At 39.0% G+C, this 20490-nt stretch overlaps 2 protein-coding genes across 14 annotated transcripts in view; both read left to right on the top strand.

Moving 5' to 3' along the window:
- NRG1 (neuregulin 1) overlaps positions 1-20490 on the top strand; it is a 1115683-nt gene that overhangs the window by 978567 nt on the left and 116626 nt on the right. For 5 of the 13 annotated variants that reach the window (XM_061134966.1, XM_061134965.1, XM_061134971.1 and 2 more), the window contains exon 1: positions 9109-9778. The exons of the other annotated variants lie outside the window; for them this stretch is intronic. In XM_061134966.1, the coding sequence (XP_060990949.1) occupies positions 9109-9778 (670 nt within the window). Of the gene's footprint in view, positions 1-9108; positions 9779-20490 lie in introns of those variants that run through there. 13 annotated transcript variants of the gene reach the window in all.
- LOC133050666 (uncharacterized) lies at positions 8603-8940 on the top strand. Its single transcript, XM_061134977.1, has one exon. The coding sequence runs from the start codon at positions 8603-8605 to the stop codon at positions 8768-8770; it is 168 nt and encodes a 55-aa protein (XP_060990960.1). The 3' UTR covers positions 8771-8940.

Genomic DNA, 20490 nt, shown 5'->3' on the forward strand with positions numbered 1-20490 from the left:
GCAGAAAAAGTTTCCACCCCTTGAACTGAGAAACTGCAGAATATATGGAGCTGGCATCTGATTTTAAATGGAATACTTCTGCTTGTAAGAGTATCATAAGACATGACCTTATAGCAGAATTGCCGGTTAGATGGCTCACTGGAATGCCAGATCAGTTCTAGAAAATACATGTATTTTTATCCCTCTTTTTTTTCCCTTTGGCACAACTTTGCATTTTCATTTTAATCAGCAAAAAGGAGAGAGAACTGTGTAGACTCTATGGAAAATGTATATTTTTAAGATGTTTCCTCTGGCTGAAGTCTTCTCAGATGCACAGATTTGGGTTGTATTGAAAAGTAGAACAGTTCAGATCATTCCTTTCCCAAGCTTCCTTTATTTCAGGTAAACTGAGGGTTTATTTTACACATGGCTTTTTGTGACATTTCAGAGTCTCTTGAATAGATGGAACTCTTCATAACCACCTTCACATGTGGATCATCTTGTGCTTAACAGTTTCTGTTTGAAACAGAAGATTTAAAAAACAAATTAACAGATTGCTAGGGCATTTGTAAGGGTGATGTATTCAATGCATTTTTTTTTTTTTAATTCCTCTGGAGATCAGTCGGCTGATCAGCAGCTCAACTATAAACAAATAGCTAGTGCCTAAGTATACATCAAGTTCAACAACTTCCATTTTTTGAAATTGTACTGAATTTGTATTACATTTGCATTGATTGTCATATGTAGTTAATTATTTATTATATTTAGTTTCTCTTACTTCACCAGAATACAGCCTGTATAATTTTCCTTAAATACTATTATACCTATCCATGCACTTAAAAGTACAGATTATTTCTTGTATATTTGTGCCATTTGCCACAATACATAAGAATATAACAAAAATTCTCTGTTGGCTGTGTTGCTTTGTGCTGGGAGCTTGTAGTAGTGAATATTAATGAAGTGAAGCAAAGTTACCTTGTTCAAGGTAACTGATTCCACATGTATTGTCTAATGATCATGAATGACCATCCATCCTTTTAACCTCAGACTAGTCACTATAAAGATGATTTTTCTTTTGGTGTTTCTTCTATCATACACAGGTAATTTAATATTATTTGCTTCATTCACACAAATAAAACTCTATATGGTGTATCCATATAGACACGACTGAGTGACTGAACTGAACTGATGATGTATCCATGTCTTTTAAGATATTTTTTCAATAGTTTTTACATCCTTCTTTCAGTTCAGTTCAGTTGCTCAGTCATGTCTGACTCTTTGCGACTCCATGGACTGCAGCACTCTAGGTATCCCTGTCCATCACCAAACTCCCGGAGTCCACCCAAACCCATGTCCATTGAGTCGGTGATGCCATCCAACCATCTCATCCTCTGTCATCCCCTCTCCTCCTGCCCTCAATCTTTCCCAGCGTCAGAGTCTTTTCCAATGAGTCAGTTCTTCATATCAGTTGGCCAAAGTATTGGAGTTTCAGCTTTAGCATCAGTCCTTCCAAACTACATCCTTCTTTCGTAGTTTCCATATTGATGCATTAACCTGGTAATACTTACTTACTGGCCTGTGTGTGCCAGGCATGTTCTAGGTAGTAGGGATGTGTTAATGGAAACAGACACAGGTGCTGGCCCTTATGGAGCTCACACATTCTGGCAATGATTTTATCACACTTTTCCTAACAAAACACTGTGTTTAAAATACAGATAATTCAAATACCTGCTACTGTCCACCCATTTTTTGGCTTATTTTTCTAGTATATTCTAAATGTGTAAATGGAATGGTATTGAACAATGAGAAATAATATTTTAAGTATATTAAATGAGCTAGAGTTATAAGCCTTTGCTTATTTTCTCATAAACCTTTTGTATTGAAATTCTCAATGACAGATCAATTTATTATAGCCTTATTTGTGCTTTTGAGTTCCTTGGGATGTAGTATTGCATCATCAACATCAATTTAGAGTCCATAGATAATTAAGAATTGTCAGAGATTCAATGCTACACGACCCATTAGATTTTGTAGAAGAAAGAGCAATCTATACATGACAAAGTCTCATTATTTTAGTGCAGTGCACTGGAAAAACCCGTCAGATTGACTGTGTTTTCCTTTTAAAAGTAAATGTTGGGGAAGCTGAAACCATGATGAGTGTGCAGTGTAATTTTTTTTTTATTGAGTTGGAATTCACCTAACATAAAATTAACCATTTTACTAGGAACAGTTCATTGGCATTTATCACAGTGATGTGTGGTGATCTCTGTCTAGTTCCAAACTTGTCCAAGATAATATTAAAAGAAAGGCGACTTGTAAAACTAAGAAGAAAATCATTGTATATAACTAATGATTTTACTCACAGGGAGTGAGAAAATAATGGTTTCTCTCAAAGTAATCAGATTATAAGCATGGGATTTAATAAAAAAAAAATCTGTCTATTTAAAATTCTCACATCCTCATCTTTGGAATCCTTTACTGTCTGTTGAGCTGAAGCTGAAGATCATAGGATCTAAACTTATAAAGAACAAAATGTGCCAGAGTAAATGGATTGTTTGTTACAAAATGAGGACACAGTCCCAGAGTCAGTATCAGACATTCAATACAGCTTCTCACAAAATGATTCTTACAATTAAGTCAAACTGTCTTTACTGAGATAATTTTCGCTGGGTAAGAATAAGGGAGTTGGTGATGGACAGGGAGGCCTGGCGTGCTGCAATTCATGGGGTTGCAAAGAGTCGGACACAACTGAGCGACTGAACTGAACTGAAGAATAAGGGAGAATCAGTCTTGACTCACCCTCAAAGTGGGGAGAAAAATACTTGCCCAGGAAAATGAAATGGGTTTCATCTTAACGTGTTTAGCATTATGAGTAATATGGAAGAATATGGGCAAGCACATAGGTTTGGTTTGCCCTGAGAGAACTTTTCTGTTTAGCTGAAGTGAGAACTGCAGGAAAAACAGTTCAATGTTGGGTTATTCCTAACTTTGCATCTCCTAAAAGGATCTGTGCAAAACATAAGATTATGTAGCCTAACTTGACTTGAAGTAGCAGAGGAATTTGAGTATTTTCTATTGGATGATATGATAGGGGGCTGCCCTGATGGCTCAGCGGGTAAAGAAGCCACCTGCAGTGCAGGAGACATGGGAGATGCAGGTTTGATCCCTGGGTCAAGAAGATCCCCTGGAGAAGGAAATGGCAATCCACTCTAGTATTCTTGCCTGAAAAATACCATGGCAGTTGAGAGTTAATACAGTTGGGGTAACAGAGCTTCCCTAGATGAAAATAAATTTGTAAAAGCCATATTTGGAAATAGTCATAAAATTTGATAAGCATGTATCTGAACTGATCATTAGAAGATGTGAAAAAATAGAGTGGAGTATAGAGGGTATTTTGAATAGATAGATGGACATGAAAAAAGTCTACCAATTTATTAGATGTGCCATGATCTGTGTAATTGAATTACAATTAAAAATAAAACCAAATAAAATGTGCGTATTGAATGGCTAGCATAGCTCTAGTTTGCGACAGCCAGATTCTAATAGACCTGGCCTTCAAAGAAATTGCGTTCTTCCCCATCCATCCTATATATGTCACATTTTAAGTAGTAACACCTGGAAAGATGTACCCCAATAAAAATAAAGAATGATGTATCTTTGACTTGGGACCATGGAAGAGATCCATGGAGGGGCTGAGATGTGAGCTGGGGGAAGATTTTCAACTGGATGGGAAGAGGCTAACAGATCCATTTGAGTACTTGGTCCTCTCATAAGAAGCAGCAAGTTTTTGGGATCCTTTTAAGTCCTGAAGCTTTCTTGTGAAAATCGTGATTAATTCATTAGCAATGAATAAATCATTATAATTTATACATAGTCATCCTCAAAGATTGCAATCCAAAAAATGAAATCACTGCTATCATCATGGTATTAGATATCACAAAGTAAATTCTATGTTTTGGCCATAAACTTACAGAGCACGGGTAGACTTTTTCAGAAATAAATGTTTTCAGTGGGAAATAACCAATACACCGAAAAAAAAAAAAAGTAAAAGAGAAAGTAAGTTTACAGGATATGGTCATTCTTTTTCATCTCCTGGAGCTATGCTAAATATTTCTGATAATAAAATAAATAAAAGGGATGCAGAAGCAGTAGCCTAGCTTGACTTGAAGTAGCAGAGGAATTTGAGTATTTTCTATTGGATGATATAATTGGGGGCTGCCCTGATGGCTCAGCGGGTAAAGAATCTGCCTACAGGAGACACAGGAGATGCAGGTTCAGTCCCTGGGTCAGGAAGATCCCCTAGAGAAGGAAATAGCAACCCACTCCAGTATTCTTGCCTGAAAAATCCCATAGACAGTGGAGCCTGGCTAGCTGCAGTCCAAAGGGTCGAAAAGAGTCAGACATGACTGAGCATAAGCATTCACGTATGCACAACATGATAGGATCGTTTTCTTCATTGAAACTGGTTTAGAAAGAAACTGGAATATTATGTATCAGAAATATAAGTGTGTTTTGACTTGGTTCTGCTGAATCTTGTTCTACATTACTGCAGAGCCTCTTGACCCAGGTTGATTTACTAACATTGACTAACTGTTGTGGTGGATTAACTGTGGTTGCAAATTCCTTGTCACTCTCTCCATTAAGATTTATCTGCCCTTTCCTTGAATCTCAGCTGGCACTGTGACTATTTGGCCAATAGGATGCAATGGAAATAAGCCTGTACCACTTCCAAAGCCAGTCTTAAGGAGAACTGGCAGCTTGTGCTTCCTCCCTCTTGGGCTGTATCCTCTCAGAACCCAGCTGCCATGCTGTGAGAAGGCCAGGCCACATGGAGAAGCCACATGTTGGCTTCTGACAGTCCCAGCTCAGTTCCCGGCTGACATCTGGCATCAGCTCCTGGTCATGTGTGTGAATCTTGACTTTTTCAGCTCAGTTACACCTCCAATGGATTGCAGCCCTAGCTGCAGCTGGAGCAGAAGAACCAATCCGCTGAACCCAGTAATCCTGCGGGCTAGTGAAATGTAATACAGTGGTTGTTAGTTTAACAACAAATGTAATGTGTTTCAGGGCAATTTGTTTCATAGCAATACGTAACTGAAATAGCTTTCCCAAGAAAATCTCTGAACAGAGACTGTGGAAGAGCTCGTCTATTTAAACTATAAACAGATCATATGTAAATAACCTATGCTTAATTCTTGCAACTTCTAAAGATCACTAGGCAGAATTTTAGAAGGCTCTTGTTTTAGAAATTCGGCACCTTTAAGTTCATTTAGCAACTACATTAAATTAAAATTAAAACGCCTATTTCATTGTTATACTTTCTGGTTCTCTTATTTTTCCTATTGAAGTAATAGGTAAACAATATGTAATCAGATGCCTTCTTTTGATTAAAAACAAGAAACAGTATTGTTTGGTAGAAATAGAATGAGTCAGAATTTTGCTCAAAATTGGTGCTATTGGTGCTATTGTTTAATAGCTATGTGTCCATAGCTAAGTTATATAAGCTGCCTGAGTCCTTTTTTTTAACCAAAAAGATAATATGTTCTGTACAGAATTTAGTGAAGATCAGAAATCATGTATGGCAAGAACCTAGCAGAGTGCCTGGAATCACAATGGAACTCTATAAAGGTAGCTTTTATTCTTATAGAAGAGGTGGTTATGTGGTTTTAAAAAGGTAATAATAATTTGTTTCTTGTTCCTTGTTTAAGGGGACATGGAAATATGGGTGTTCCTGAGCTTTATTAAAGATGGAGGCTAAAGGGTTAAAGTGACATATGCTTGCAATTCTTCCTACACACGTGCATGTTCTAGTCCAAGAAATTCTGACCCTCAATCCCATTCACATCACCCTATATTCACTTCTTTATTGCTAGTAAGATTTGCTAAAGGGATAAAGGCAACTTCTGACTCCTTGTCTCAAGTACAGACCTAGTGGAGAATTCCTTTTATTCTTTACCTCCTGTCCTCCTCCCTTTCTCAATTACATTTACCTTCCAACTGCATGGGAAACAACTCTATGGGAGGCTGGCTCTCTGCAAACTGATCTCAGCTCCAAGAAGCCACAGGATTCATGAACTGCCTCTCCAGGGAGGACACATATATATCCCACAGCGTGATTTGTGTAGTCGGTCTTTTAAGTTCCTATCCTTTACATAATCCATTCTTTTCCTTTGAAAGTGTTGGTCATCTTTAATATGACAGTTAGAGCAGTGCCCAGTAATTACTTTGCTGAAAATGTTTGTTCTGAATAATTAAGGCAAGGTGAATAGTTGATATGGGCGCAACTGAAGGAGTGCTTTTCTTAATTAGAGGTTACTTTTCTCAGTATCTGTGCTTCCCTGCCTAATCTGGGCTCTGAACTCGTGTTAGTTACTCTTTGAAATCTAGGTGACCTTGGCTGTGGGTGAAATGCCAATGTGTGAGTATGATACTTGTGTGAAATACTGGTTTGGGGCAGAATCATGAAACTAAGTACCACAAATTTAACCTGGGTGATATCTAAAGGAATTATAAATGATCCTAATTTAGGATACGTATTTACTTGCCTAATTGATTTTGAGCATTTCATGAATAATGATCATTAAGATCTTAATTCCTCTCAGTTTGAATTCTGTAAATGCCTCCCTATAGATTTTCGATGATGTGAAATTTCATGTCTGTTGCTTGAATCTTTAAGAAAAATCTCTCTGCTTTAAAATCAAATAGTTAAAAGTTAGAAAGTGGGCATAGGAACTATTTTAAAGTATGAGTTACTGCTATATAAATGCAGGTTATATAGAGGTGAACTTAAGGATAATTCATTTTGCCCAGAATCTTGTCAGAGCCATAATTACAATTATGCAAATTGGTTCAGGCTTTCGTTGTTGTTGTTAGTTATAGTACTGCAAACACATTTTCAGATATCACTACCCTTTAAATCACTTATAATTATGGGCTAATTTCATTTTGAAAGAAATAATAATGTTATCTCATGCCCACTTACAAGCTTAAAAATATTTCAAAGCAGTGGAGATTGTGTTTTACAAAATGGAACGTGCTTAAAGCAGATTCTCTCAGGACTTCAGCTTTAAATTTTATTGCTTCTGGGACTCACATGATGGTTATGTAGTATGGATTTAGAGACAGTTTTTAAGACTCCTATTGACATAGGTGAACAAAATGGTTCCTTGGAAACCATTCAGGTGTCCAGTCACAGTAAAGCATGGATTCAGATGCGGACACGCATTGAACAGGAGGGTCAGGGCAGCCTGTTCTCTGTATTAAGGACAGTGCATTTCTTCCAGCCTTTTAACCACTGCTGTTTTAAAGGAAAAAGAAAAGAGTCGGCAGTGAAACTATCTTTAAGGTAAAGTTCCTGAAACTTAACCCTAAAGGCGTGCTCTTATAGAAAAGTCTTCTCAATCCTTACAGTGCAGTTATAGCTGAGGACATATGGTATACATTACAGCGTTCAGGGAATTCAGCCTCTGCAGTGTGGAGTCACAATGAAGGCTAATTTCAAGATGAAGCGGGAGCCTCCTCTATAGCTGTTACTTACCGGTGTTTCTTGTTGGCTGGACATCAGTCCGGGACTGCTGTGAGTGGGACAGAAGGATGGAAATTTAAAGGGGACCAGTGTGGGCACATAAAGACCTTTCTCCCCTCCCTGAGCACCCCCTTCTCCAGTGTATATTCCACACTTCACACTTGGGCATCACCAAGTCTTAACCCAATCATTGCGACAAGGGCTGAACACAGAGCTGTCCATGGTTAGGAGGGGAAAAAAAAACCAAAATGTTCTTCTGTTGGTTGAAACACCAGACAATAACAGTCCTCTCAGTGAACAAAACTTATTAGAGGGCTGGGGATGGAATGCTATCTCTCTGCAGCAGGCAGGAAGAAATTGCTGTTGAAAAGCTTACCTCTCTAGGGAGGAATCAGATATCAGACTTTGCCAAGCCTCAGGTCCAACCCATAAGGTCCCACCTACATCCACCCCCCGCCCCATCCTAGCTTTGTTAGATTGCTAGCATTGATCGCTGGCTTTTTCTGACCCAAGAGCGGGTGCAGAAGAGAGAACCAGGGAGACTTTAGAGCATTTGAGGTGGGGGTGGAAGATTAGGGCAGCTTTGGTAGGAAGGAAAAAAAAAAACAAAGAGAGAGAAGGAGGCTAGCCGGGTGGGGGCCATGGGGACTCAGCTTAACTGGTGTCTGCCTGCATCTCTTTGATTTGATGGCCTTTATTCCTTCTAATTGGATAAAATAGGAAGTCACTGGCAGTCCCGCCTTGCTGGGTATCCTGATTCTACTCAGACCAGCCAGCAGCCCCAGAGATTAGAGGGGTGGGGGTTGGGAGAGGAGGGAGGGAAAAAAGAAAGAGAGGGGAGAGAGAGTCTCTGGATGAGGAGCGGGGAGGCAAGGGGAAGAGACTGTGGAGAAGGCAAGAGCCGCAGAGGAAGAAAGTGAATGAGCGCTCGGGAAGGACAAAGAGGAGTGGCCCGGGGCTGGGGGGAAGGCAGGGCGGCGAGCGCCCCTCCCTCCGGCGCGCTCCGCGAGGAGACGCTCCGCCGCGATGCTCGGAGGGCAGGCACCTGCTGCTCAGTGATGATTCAGCCCCTCGCAGGCGCCTCGCTCACACCGCAGGATGCTGTTGCTCCTGTCGCTCCTGCCGCCGCCGCCGCCGCCGCCGCTGGTCCTGCTCCTGCTTTTATTTCTTCTGCATGACAGTTGCTTTCTCCATCTGAGCAGACCCCAGCTTCAGCTGCTCGAGGTGAGAAACATGCCTTTCAGTTTGGGCTACTGGTTTACTTAACTGACCGCCGCCGCATCAGCTCCTGGGTTTCTCCGCTGGCCTCCCGTCTTCCTGACCCTGCCAGGATGGTTTGGAGAAGCATATAAAAGAACTGCAAAAGTGGCCCAGAAACAGCAGTCAAGAATTACAATATACTTTTATTTGGTTGTTGCTAGAGGCTTTTTTTTTTTTTTTTTGGCCTCCCCTGCCTTCCTCCCGAACTCCTCTTGCTTTTGATAATGGCCTTGGACTTGGACGACTTATCGATTTCTCCCTGTAAGATGCTGTATCATTTGGTTGGGGGGGGCTCTGCATGGTAATGGACAGTGCGAGAGGCCAGGCCTCCTGGAGGTGAGCCGATGGAGATTTATTCCCCAGACATGTCCGAGGGAGCTGCTGAGAGGTCCTCTAGCCCTTCCACTCAGCTGAGTGCAGACCCATCTCTGGACGGGCTTCCGGCAGCCGAAGACATGCCGGAGACCCAGACTGAAGATGGGAGGTCCCCGGGGCTCGTGGGCCTGACTCTTCCCTGCTGCGTCTGCCTGGAAACCGAGCGCCTGAGAGGTTGCCTCAACTCAGAGAAAATCTGCATCGTCCCCATCCTGGCTTGCCTGATCAGCCTCTGCCTCTGCATCGCTGGCCTCAAGTGGGTGTTTGTGGACAAGATTTTTGAGTATGACTCTCCCACTCACCTTGACCCTGGGGGATTAGGCCAGGATCCTATTATTTCTCTGGATCCAACTGCAGCTTCAGCTGCTGTGTGGGTATCAGCCAAGGCGTACACTTCACCTGTCTCCAGGGCTCAGTCTGAAACTGAGGTTCGAGTTACAGTGCAAGTTGACAATACCCTTGGGTCCTCCGAGTCCTCGGCGGGCCCCACCCCCAAGAACCGTATCTTCGCTTTTTCTTTCCGGCCGTCCACTGCCCCATCCTTCCCTCCACCCACTCGGAGCCCTGATGTGAGACCATCCAAGACAGCCACTCAGCCACCATCAACAGAAACTAATCTCCAAACTGCTCCTAAACTTTGTAAGTAGAGAGAGACGGGTGAGGATGTGTAGAGGAGATGGGTGGGCTTGAGGTTGTCCGAAGGGTTCTCTAGAGGTAGAGCGGGGTCCTTGCCTTCTCGGAGTTGAGTGGCTCGGTTTGGTTTAAGCGCATCATGTGACTGGGTTGCTCAGGGGGAAATGAGTGAGAAGACCTTGCAAACTGCTAGTTAGAACTGATGCTATCACAGCAGCTCCCTCTTCCTGGATGGTGAAATCTGGGGTGAGCGACCCAAAGCTGCAGCATCTCTGAGCCATGCTTGACTTTCAGTTCAATTCCATTGGTTTCTAACACTTTTCAAGATGAAAACATCAGACCATTATATACATATGTGTATATTTGTATATATATGCATACATATAAATGTAACTTCTGCACAGCAGTGAGCACGATCCTGATTTTTTTTCCCATGTAAACTTTCCATCACCTCTCCTCACCTTTCTGTTATCCTCTGCCTTCCAGCCAGCCCAAGTTGCCAGTTATCTTTCTCCATCTCTTCTTCCTGTTCCTAAACCACTTCTCCCCACGTTTGTACTTTAATTGCTTCTTCCCGATATCGCATGAAGTCTTCAACGTTCACAGCACTCACCTCTCACCAGCATCAGAAGGTTGCTCTCATGCTCAGATTTTAGTTTGAGTTGCTTGAGCACTTGTTAGGGGCAGTTTTATTTGGGATCTGGTACAATTCTACATGAAAAGATTTTTCCCAAATTAGTTTATTTTATTTTATCTTATTCAAGTATAGTTGATTTTACAATGTTGTGTTAATTTCTTCTGTAGAGCAAAGTGACTCTGGTGTGTGTGTGTATATATATGTATATCTACATATACATATATTCTTTTAATATTCTTTCCTATTATGGTTTGTCCACATTAGTTTTGCCTTCTGGAATCAAATATTTAAATAGCTTCCTTGACAGTCATTAGGAAGTACAAGATGCATTAGTAAATCTTTTTTTTTTTCAGATGTGTCTTTTTTGTCCATAAGATTGCAGCAGTCCTATTTAATAATCTGTGAGTGAAGAGAGCCCATGCTCTTAAAGCAATACAGAGCAGTCCTGTTGCTGTCTGTACTGGGTCATTGCAATGCTTTGTAATGGAAAAGTTGACAAGGATGAAACCATGACTAGTCAGATGGTTTTAAACATCATTATAAAAGAGAGGCATTTTCTATAGCTTTTTAAAAAGTTTCGAATTTATTTTTGTTTGACTGTCTTCTCTTCTTTTCACCATTGAAACTGTTTCCTTAGAAAAAAAGTAAAGGATCAGAGAATTCGGTTTGAATATCATGCATAAAGTCTCTAAAGGAGAGGTGAAGGTAAAGATTCTGTGATGAAATACCCCTACTGTTTCCCTCTGGATGGTAATGAAGATTAAAAATATCTTTTGCAGACATGTTGTTCAGTATGCGGGAGAGCCATATGTTCTAGAAATGCAGAAGAACTTGATTTGTGCTTCTGATTCAGGCTCATTTCATACATACCAGTTTCAGTGGCAAAGATTTAAAGAAAAAAAAAAAGAGGCTTGCTTTTCAGGTGTAATTAGGGAAGAACCTCCTTTCTGCAGACCCTGCTTTGTATCTTTATCAAATCCCTGAAGCATCATTAAAGATCTGACAGCCATCACTGTATTCACCGCCTCTTCCCACCTGGCAAAGTGACCGGGAAATAATACCCAGATGAAATGACAGGCTATAAAAAGCAAGTACAGATCCTGCAAAGAGAAGCAAAATTCACCATGAAGACAAGGTTACTTCTTTTGTCTTTTTATCATTTTCAACTTCAGTCTTGAATTAAAATGTGCCTGAATCAGTTTAGCTGTTCAGAAAAAGAAAGAAGACCCTTTGGAAAACTCTTCGACTCAATCCTATAATTTTGTCATTGAAGGAAAACAAGCAAACAAAGAAACCTCCAGCACATTTTCCTGATCTAGGACTGTTTTAAAAAAGTATCTTGTGATGTTTTGAGAAATTCTTTTCTAAGGTAAATTCTTTTCCTAAATGTTTTAATAGATTATACATTCCATACAGTTTCTTTTCTTTTTTTTTCCCAAGGCAGGACATTGATTTTTCTGGCGTTTCTATTGAGTGGAGAAGATTTACTACTGTCTAAAAGCATCATAGTAGCCAGTTCTGGCCAGATACACAGCTGCAGCACTCTGAGTGCATTGGAGATAAGCCTGCAAAAGCTGTCTGGGATGTAGTTTTCTGGAAAGTTAGGGCTAGACAGTTGGTTAACACTTTACCGCCTATAGGGTTTGCTGTGTGAGACCCCTAGGGTTCCTTTTTTGAACTAGTGCCTGAAAACAACAAAAACATAAATATCCTAAAAATTGTGAGTCTGTATTTCTTTTATTTTGGAAAAGCACTGGTCCAGGGAGCTTTGGTTTTAAACACTCTTAAGTGATTGTTTAGCTGTTTAAGAAGCTTGTAACCATTAACTAAAGGAGGGCAAAGAAAGAAAGAAGGAAAAGCTTGGCATTAAATAGTCATTTTGCAATCTCTTTCACGTTTTGCTCTCCTGCTAAAAAAAACTATCGCTTAGTCACAGAAAGAATGGGGCTTTTCTTTCACCATCCTGCATGCTTTTGACATGCCTGAAGCTGTCACAGCTTATGTTTTAAAAAGACATTATCATATCTGAACCATGCTCTTCCGAGGTCTCAGAACTTGATTCTCCGTTTCTATCTGGCTCAGCATATTCAGTGTATTATGCACAGAACTGTAGCCTTCAAGGTCATAGTCTGTGGAGGGCTAATTGATTCTTCTTTATCCTGGAGCCGGTGAGAGTAGAACAGAGACAATCCTGGTAATTGTGTCTGCTGTGTTATTTCCCAAACCAATCTACCTATTAGCACATTAGGGTTTTATTCCATAAATACTAGAATTACTCTCTCCCTTACTGACTCTTCTAAAATCAAGACACTCTTTGTCTTTATTATATTAGGCAAAATGTCACCTTTTAAATAGACTAGAGGTATAGGGACTATGTCAGCTATTTTAAAATGAGTATTTCTTTCATAAGGCAATATAATTTCATGTTCTTACCGTCTTAGACAGTGTATTCAAGTAGAGAGTAAGCAATCTAATACAGGGCTCGAATTTACTATTTAGACAATGCATAAAATATGAAAACATTACAACATGTATATGTAATTCTAAAGTTTTTCTGTGCGTGGTTAGTGGTTTCCCACCATAATTATATTATCATGTTACTAGTTTATAGTTTTCATCAAGACAATTCTGGAACCATTCATTTGTCTCCTTTGCCTGGGCTTCACATTTTTTCTTACCTTTTGTTTATCTGGAAAGATCTGACGCTGGGAGATTGCAAACTTAGGTGACTATAAAAAGAGCTGATTAATTAAGTTGTAACCGGGAAACTAGGGTACCATCCTGAAAGAAGATGTATTTCTGAATGGTGCAGCCTGCTTGACAACTGACTCTGGGGTATAAGAATGTATTAGTATTTTCTGGGACTTCCCAGTGGCTAAGACTCCATGCTTCCAATGCAAGGGGCACAGGTTCATCCCATATGCTGTAACTAAAAATCCCACGTACCACAACAAAGACTCAGTGCAGCCGAATAAATTATACACACACACACACACACACACACACACACACACACGTACACACATACACAAAGAATGCATTAGTATTTCCATCTTAGGCCAAACTTGTTTTACTTTTTCTTAAATCTTTGTACTGTTGAGTTTCATGGCACATCATTGTTACCAGAGTGACAATATGAATTACTACACTATGCAGAATTCAACATGATCAGTTGAATATACTATAGGATTTTTCCCCTTCTGTTGAAAAGTGGCATTCATTTTAAGCCCAGTAGACTCTTCTAGTTCCTTGCAACTGTACCTATAGCTGTTTCAGAATGGTGATTCCAAATAAATTTTCTCTGCTTTCACCATCTTTGTTGAAAGCCTAAGATATTAAAAACTGGAAGAAACTGGTAGATCCTCAATGTGAACTAAATAATTTTATCAATTTATTGATGAGGAAAGCCAGTCTCTGAACAATTTAGTAAAATGAACCCTTTTATTAAAATTCACAAAACTCTGAAAAGTTTAGGGAAACCCTAATAGTGGGAAACAGAGCAATGTCCTATCTCCCAGAGTTTAATCCCCAACAGTGCTGTTTTCCCCTATCATTTTTCCCCTGTTCTAGAGGATTAGATGTGAAGAGAAGTGAAAATCATTCAGTTATGTCTGACTCTTTAGATAAGGGTCTTCCCAACCCAGGTATCGAACCCAGGTCTCCTGCACTGCAGGCAGATTCTTTACTGTCTGAGCCCCCAGGAAGTCCGAGAGTACTGGAGTGGGGAGCCATTCCCTTCTCCAGGGGACCTTTCAAACCCAGGGATCAAATCAGGGGCTCCTGCATTGCAGGTGGATTTTTTAACATCTGAGCTACCAAGGAAGCCCAAGAGAGTTAGAGCTGGAGACTAAATCTGGTAGTTTAAGTGGCATCTGACTGCTGGTTACAGGAAGTACTTCACGTGGGACCAATGGTCATGTGTATAGAGTTCACACTTAAATTTTCTTTTCACTCTCTTGTTCTGTTCTTAAATTTTCTGCATTTACGGTCTTTTTTATTTCATCACTCGTACCGCATTCAGCTTGCTTTTGAAAAAACAGCTTAGTTTTTCTTAGATGACCTCTTTCCTGACAGGCAGCAGATGGCTATATGGCTCACCTCTTTCCTGAACAGCCCAATTTAATTATTTTTCCTTATTCCTTTATGATGCCCAGTTTTGCTTCCTTCCTCTCCTTCTCACTCTCCCAATTATATCTTGAATCTTTCTTATTTTCCTAATTATGCCTTGTTGGCTTTTCTATGTCAAAATTCCACTACACTCTAAGATATCAAAGCATTTTCACTTGTCATTTCTTTCCTACAGAACCCTATTGCATTTTAATACTGAACAATACTTAGACGTTTTACAAAAACACATACCAAAAAATGTCTTCATCTGATGAACAACATACTGGTTTGTTACTGCCACCATTGGTTCAAAATTTGGCCCTTTCTTTATCTCCCCTTCTTATTTTCCTTTATATTAACATATAAATATACATATCAGCATTTTCGCATTGCCAGAAAATCATCATGTCCCAGACCATACATCTCTGTTTGCCTTCCTTCCCTTTGAATAGTATCGCATCATATCCTTTTAAAGCATGAAGGAAGAGAGAATCTGTAGATTGAGAAATAAAGACATTAAAGATTATGACTTGTCTAATGTTGAGCTAGAAGCCCCTGAGAACTAGGTCTATAACTCTCATCCTGAACTTTCTACCAGGCCATAAGTGATACCATGTCTGCTTCTGTGCTTGTTTTTCTGTTTTTATTATTGTTGTTGTGTTCGTGTTTCAGTTTGCTTATGTTGTTTCCTCTTTTTCTTTATTCAGTGAATACATATCAGGCACCCACTATGTGCCAGGCATGGTTCTAAATGCATCATATCCCCATAAAATCCAATAGAAGCCCTTGCCCTCATAAAGCTTATGTTCTAGTGGATTTTTAGAATCGATGATCACAACTCTCATTTCTTTACTTTGCTACATAAATACTCTCTGAATTCAGTGTTTCTTCTCCTCACCTTCATTTTATTCACATTTTGACTGCCATTCCTGTTCGCTAGTATTCCTTTTTGTGGAATACTGAACACTTAACCAATGATATCCTCTATTTTAAAGTGAAACCACTTTTATCTCTGCTGCTGGTAACTTTGCCTGATTCCTGTTCAACCTCTATGACACAGTTTAACCAAACCATTGACGTGGTCAGGAAGGTGAAATGTGTTTAGCCCTTTTAAGAACACTCTCTTAAAATGGGAAAGAGCAACTAACAAGTTGCTCTTTAAGACCCCATGGACTGTCTTCCTTCGGGCTTCTCTGTCAGTGGGATTTCCCAGGCAAGAATATTGGAGTGAGTTGCCATTTCCTTCTCCAGAGAGTTTTCCCAACCCAGGGATTGAACCTGTGTCTCCTGCATTGCAGATGGATTCTTTACTGCTGAACCACCAGGAATGCCCTAAAATAGAAAATATTTCCACCATGTAAAGATTGTCAGATTGCTTATAGATTCTAGCAAACTGATTGCTGTAAATATTTTTTAAATCATATTTTCTATGTATTTTTATGACTTACTGAACAAGGGTATTAAAATATTCTTGACGATTTTTAGTTTCATTGTCCAGAGAAAGGATTGAATCTGTCATTAAGTTGTTTAGTTCCCAAAATGAAATAAAACTTAGGTTCATATACTGTTCACATGAGTAGGAGTGATCAGTCTTCATCATCTCAAACCTTGTTGCCATCTTTACTGCAGTGAATTGAACCCAGTGTTGTGTATGTATATGCATTCAAAGATTATTTCTGACAAATATAATTGATATTGTGTAATAATAAGAATTTTATATGTTGAACGTTTGGAGAGATGATCCAGTTGTCTGCCAGAGGGAGGAAATTAAGATCTGGAAAAATGAAGTGACTTACCCAAAAACACTATAGCTAAGTGCTGTCAGTGCTAAGACTAAAACAGAAATGATTCTTGTCTTCTCTACACCCTTCTTTTCTTGTCCAAATTAGTTTTAGCCTTTATTATTCAAATAGTGTGTATTGCCTTAATTCAAATGAGTGTGACTTTCCATTTATTATTTAAATGCTAAGTAGTAAGACTCATCACTCCACTACAGATCTCTTCTTTAAAGAAGAGAATTTTCCCTTTCTGAGTTTGATCCGTATAGGAAATCAGTTTGGCCTTTCCCAAAAACATAAGTATATGGGAGAATTTTTTAAATTTATTTATTTTTAATTGTAGGATAATTGCTTTAAAATACTGTGTTGGTTTCTGCCGTACATCAACATGATTCAGCCGTAGGTATTCATATGTCTTCTCCCTCTTAAACCTCCCTCGCACCTTCCATCCCATCCCACCCCACTAGGATGTCATGGAGTACCCTTTTGAGCTCCCCGAGTCATACAGAAAATACCCACTGGCTATCTGTTTTATATGGTAATGTATATGTTTCCATGCTGCTCTCTGTTCATCACACCCTCTCCTTCCCTAACTGTGTCTCTAAGTCTGTTTTCTATGTCTGCGTCTCTATTGCTACCCTGCAAGTAGGTTCATAGTACCATCTTTCTAGATTCCATATATATGCATTCATACATAGTATTTGTTTTTCTTTTTCTGACCGTTCACTCTGTATAATAGGCTCTAGGTTCAGCCACCTCATTAGAACTGACTCAAATGCACTCCTTTTATGACTGAGTAATATTCCATTGTATATATAAACACCACAGCTTCTTTATCCATTCATCTGTCAATAGACATCTAAGTTGCTCCAACACCCTCACTATTGCAAATAGTGCTGCAGTGACTATTGGGATACACGTGTCTTTAACAGTTATGGCTTTCTCAGGGTATATGCCCAGCAGTGGGATTGTTGGGTCATATGGTAGTTTTATTCCTAGTTTTTTAAGGAAACGCCATACTGGTTCTCCACAGTGGCTGTATCAATTTGTACTTTACCACCAGTACAAGAGGGCTCCCTCTTCTCCACAGGCTCTCCAGCATTTATTGTTTGCAGATTTTTTGATGATGGCCATTCTGACCAGTGTGAGGTGATACGTCATTGTAGTTTTGATTTGCATTTCTCTGATGATGAGTGATGTTGAGCATCTTTTCATGTATTTATTAACTATCTGTCTTTTTTGGAGAATTCTCTGTTTAGGTCTTTGGCCCACTTTTTGATTGGGTTATTTGTTTTCCTGGTATTGAGTTGCATGAGCTGCTATATATTTTGGAGATTAATCCTTTGTCAATTGTTTCATTTCCTATTATTTTCTCCCATTCTGAGGATTGTCTTTTCACCTTGTTTATAGTTTTCTCTTTGGATTCCTTTTCTTAAAAAACTTTCAAGTTAAATTAGGTCCCACCTGTTTATTTTTGTTTTTACTTCCTTTACTGTAGGAGGTGGGTCATAGAGAATCTTGCTGTCATTTATGTCAGAGAATGTACTGCCTATGTTTTCCTCTAAGAGTTTTATAGTTTCTGGTCTTACATTTAGGTCTTTAATCCATTTTGAGTTTATCTTTGTGTGTGGTATTAGGAAGTGTTCTAATTTCATTCTTTTACATGTAGCTGCCCAGTTTTCGCAGCACCAGTTATTGAAGAGACTGTCTTTTCTCCAGTGTATATTCTTACCTCCTTTGTCAAAGATACCGTGCCCATAGGTGTGTTTATATCTGGGTTTTCTATCTTGTCCCTTTGGTCTAGATATGGGAGTATTTTTTAACAATCAAAGCTAACCCGACTAAAGTGTGCTCCTTACTTGGAAAGAATTTAATACCTTCTTAATAGAATATTCAGTCAGTGACATTGTTGAGGGACATTCATGCTCCTAGCAGGTTATTAAATATATTTACTACTGATGTCTTTTACAGCTTTGACTCCTGTCTTACCCTAGGCCTTAGCTTTCTAGTTGGGAATTTTCAAAAATTTTCTATTTTATATTGGGGCATAGTTGATTAACAATGTTGTGTTAGTTTCAGGTGTATAGAAAAGTGATTCACTTACATGTATACATGTATCTCTTCTTTTTAAAATTATTTTCCTGCTTAGATTATTACAGAATATTGAGCAGAGTTCTCTGTGCTATATAGTAGCTCCTTTTTGATTATCTGTTTTAAATTTAGTAGTGTGTACATGTCAATGCCAAACTCCCACTCTGTGCCTCCATCTCCCCCTTCCCCTCTGGTTACCATAAATTTGTTCTCTATGGCTGTGAGGGGCAGACCGAAACTTTAATCCCCCGTGCCATTCTTCATAAGTTTGAGCAAGTTAGATCACCCATCCGAATCTGTTTCCTCATTTATTCACGAGAACAGTAGTGTGCATCTCTTGGGGATGTTTGGGGGATTCAATGAGTCAGTGGAAAACAAGAAATCCTAAGCCTAAAATGTAGTAAATATGAAACCAGTACCAATTTTTCTCTCTCATTCTACTTAGACTCCTTTCTTCATTTTATTTTCCCCTTTTGATCTTGAAAGTATAGTTCTATAACAAAATCTGAAGAATAAGTTTGGGAGTCTGGGAAAGCTGGTGAAAGACTTAGAAGACGAGAGCTGAAGAAGCATCATGATGCTGTGGAAACTGTACTGGAAACTTGTCATCAAATCCCAGTTCTGCCATTTATAAGCTGTGTGACCTCGAGAAAATTACATCACCATTTGAGATTCAGTTTTTACATCGGAACAAATTGGAATGTTAATCCTTTAAATGCTCGTGAGATTCTCGTTGAGGGTTACGTAAATTACTCTGTGGGAAAAAATATTAGGATATTAGGACAAGACTTAAGAAATATTAACTTACTTCCTCTCTCTAGCACCATTCACATAAACACTATCTAACAGATGGATTAATTTGGTATGTCTTAGAATCATATAGAATTTTACTAATTTCTTGAACTCTAGTATCATAAAAGTGATTTCCCCCCATAAAAACTGCTAGGATACGTAGATTGAGTCTCTTTGAGTAATGTCGAAAAGTCATGTTGTGAGGGACTTTCTTACAGGAAGAATGATAAGGAGTTACTTGCAAGAGAGAAAAAGACAGCTAGTAACTAAAGTTGTGTTTGTCAAGAAAGTACCTTCTAGGGAAGGTCAGGGTAGTGAACAGGAATTTATACAGTGTAAGTATGGTGCATGGGAGGAGCTGGACCCCAAGGATCATGGATCTTTATTTATCTGAATGGAAATGATGTTCACCAAATGTTATTCATTGTCCCAAACTGGAATTTCTGGACTCCAAAAGATAGCAATTCAGCTGTTCTCAGCATTTTTGCAAAACCCATAAAAATAATAATTTATGTAGAATAATTTTGGTGGTGGTTGTTTGTGGTTTAATCACTAAGTCGTCTCCAATTCTTGCAACACCATGGACTGTAGCCCACCAGACTCCTCTGTCCATGGGGTTCTCCTAATTTTACAGGAGCCAAATCAAACATAGCAGTTGTTTTAACTTGGTTAAAATTATAACATAAACATATATATGAATTCTACGAATAAAATATGTGTTTCATGTGTGCCCATAATATCCTGAATAAAAGGAGAATTGATTTGATGATTACCTAATAACTAAAATTTGGTACACAAAATCATTTAAAGTGTAGAGGAGCAGGTTCTTTATCAATAAGTTTCAAAACACAGATAAAATAAAAACTTTAGCCCTGTGTCTAAATGCTAGAGGCTTATAAAACCTAAAAGAAGCAAAAAAATTGTTATAGCAGCAAAGAATAATTATATCTTAAATATATCCTGGAGATTCTGCTACAGTGAACTTAAAATGAAATCTTATTAGCTGGGGTATTGGTCCCTGTACTACAAAAAGAAAAAAATAAGCAATTCTGGATGCACCTAAGGGCCTTTGATATTTTTGTACATCTAATGATCTTTCTTGCATAGAGATGTAATTTGTAAAAGCTTGTCACTTACCAACATGTATAATAATCAGCGCAGTATATGTGTTTTCATTTATTCTTTACTGTAGAACCATATGGGAAAACTTTTATGTGTTGGTCATTTTGATTCTTATCTATTCTAGTATGATTGATTTGCTGCAGAAATTGAACTCTGAATCAATATTGGAGCATCGAGCCACCACTTCTAAG

Source organism: Dama dama, chromosome 32, assembly GCF_033118175.1.
Source record: "Dama dama isolate Ldn47 chromosome 32, ASM3311817v1, whole genome shotgun sequence".
Lineage (NCBI taxonomy): Eukaryota > Metazoa > Chordata > Mammalia > Artiodactyla > Cervidae > Dama > Dama dama.

Bases quoted from the DNA above. Each gene is read 5' to 3' on its own strand.
- LOC133050666 (XM_061134977.1), top strand. From the start codon at position 8,603: ATGCTGTTGCTCCTGTCGCTCCTGCCGCCGCCGCCGCCGCCGCCGCTG.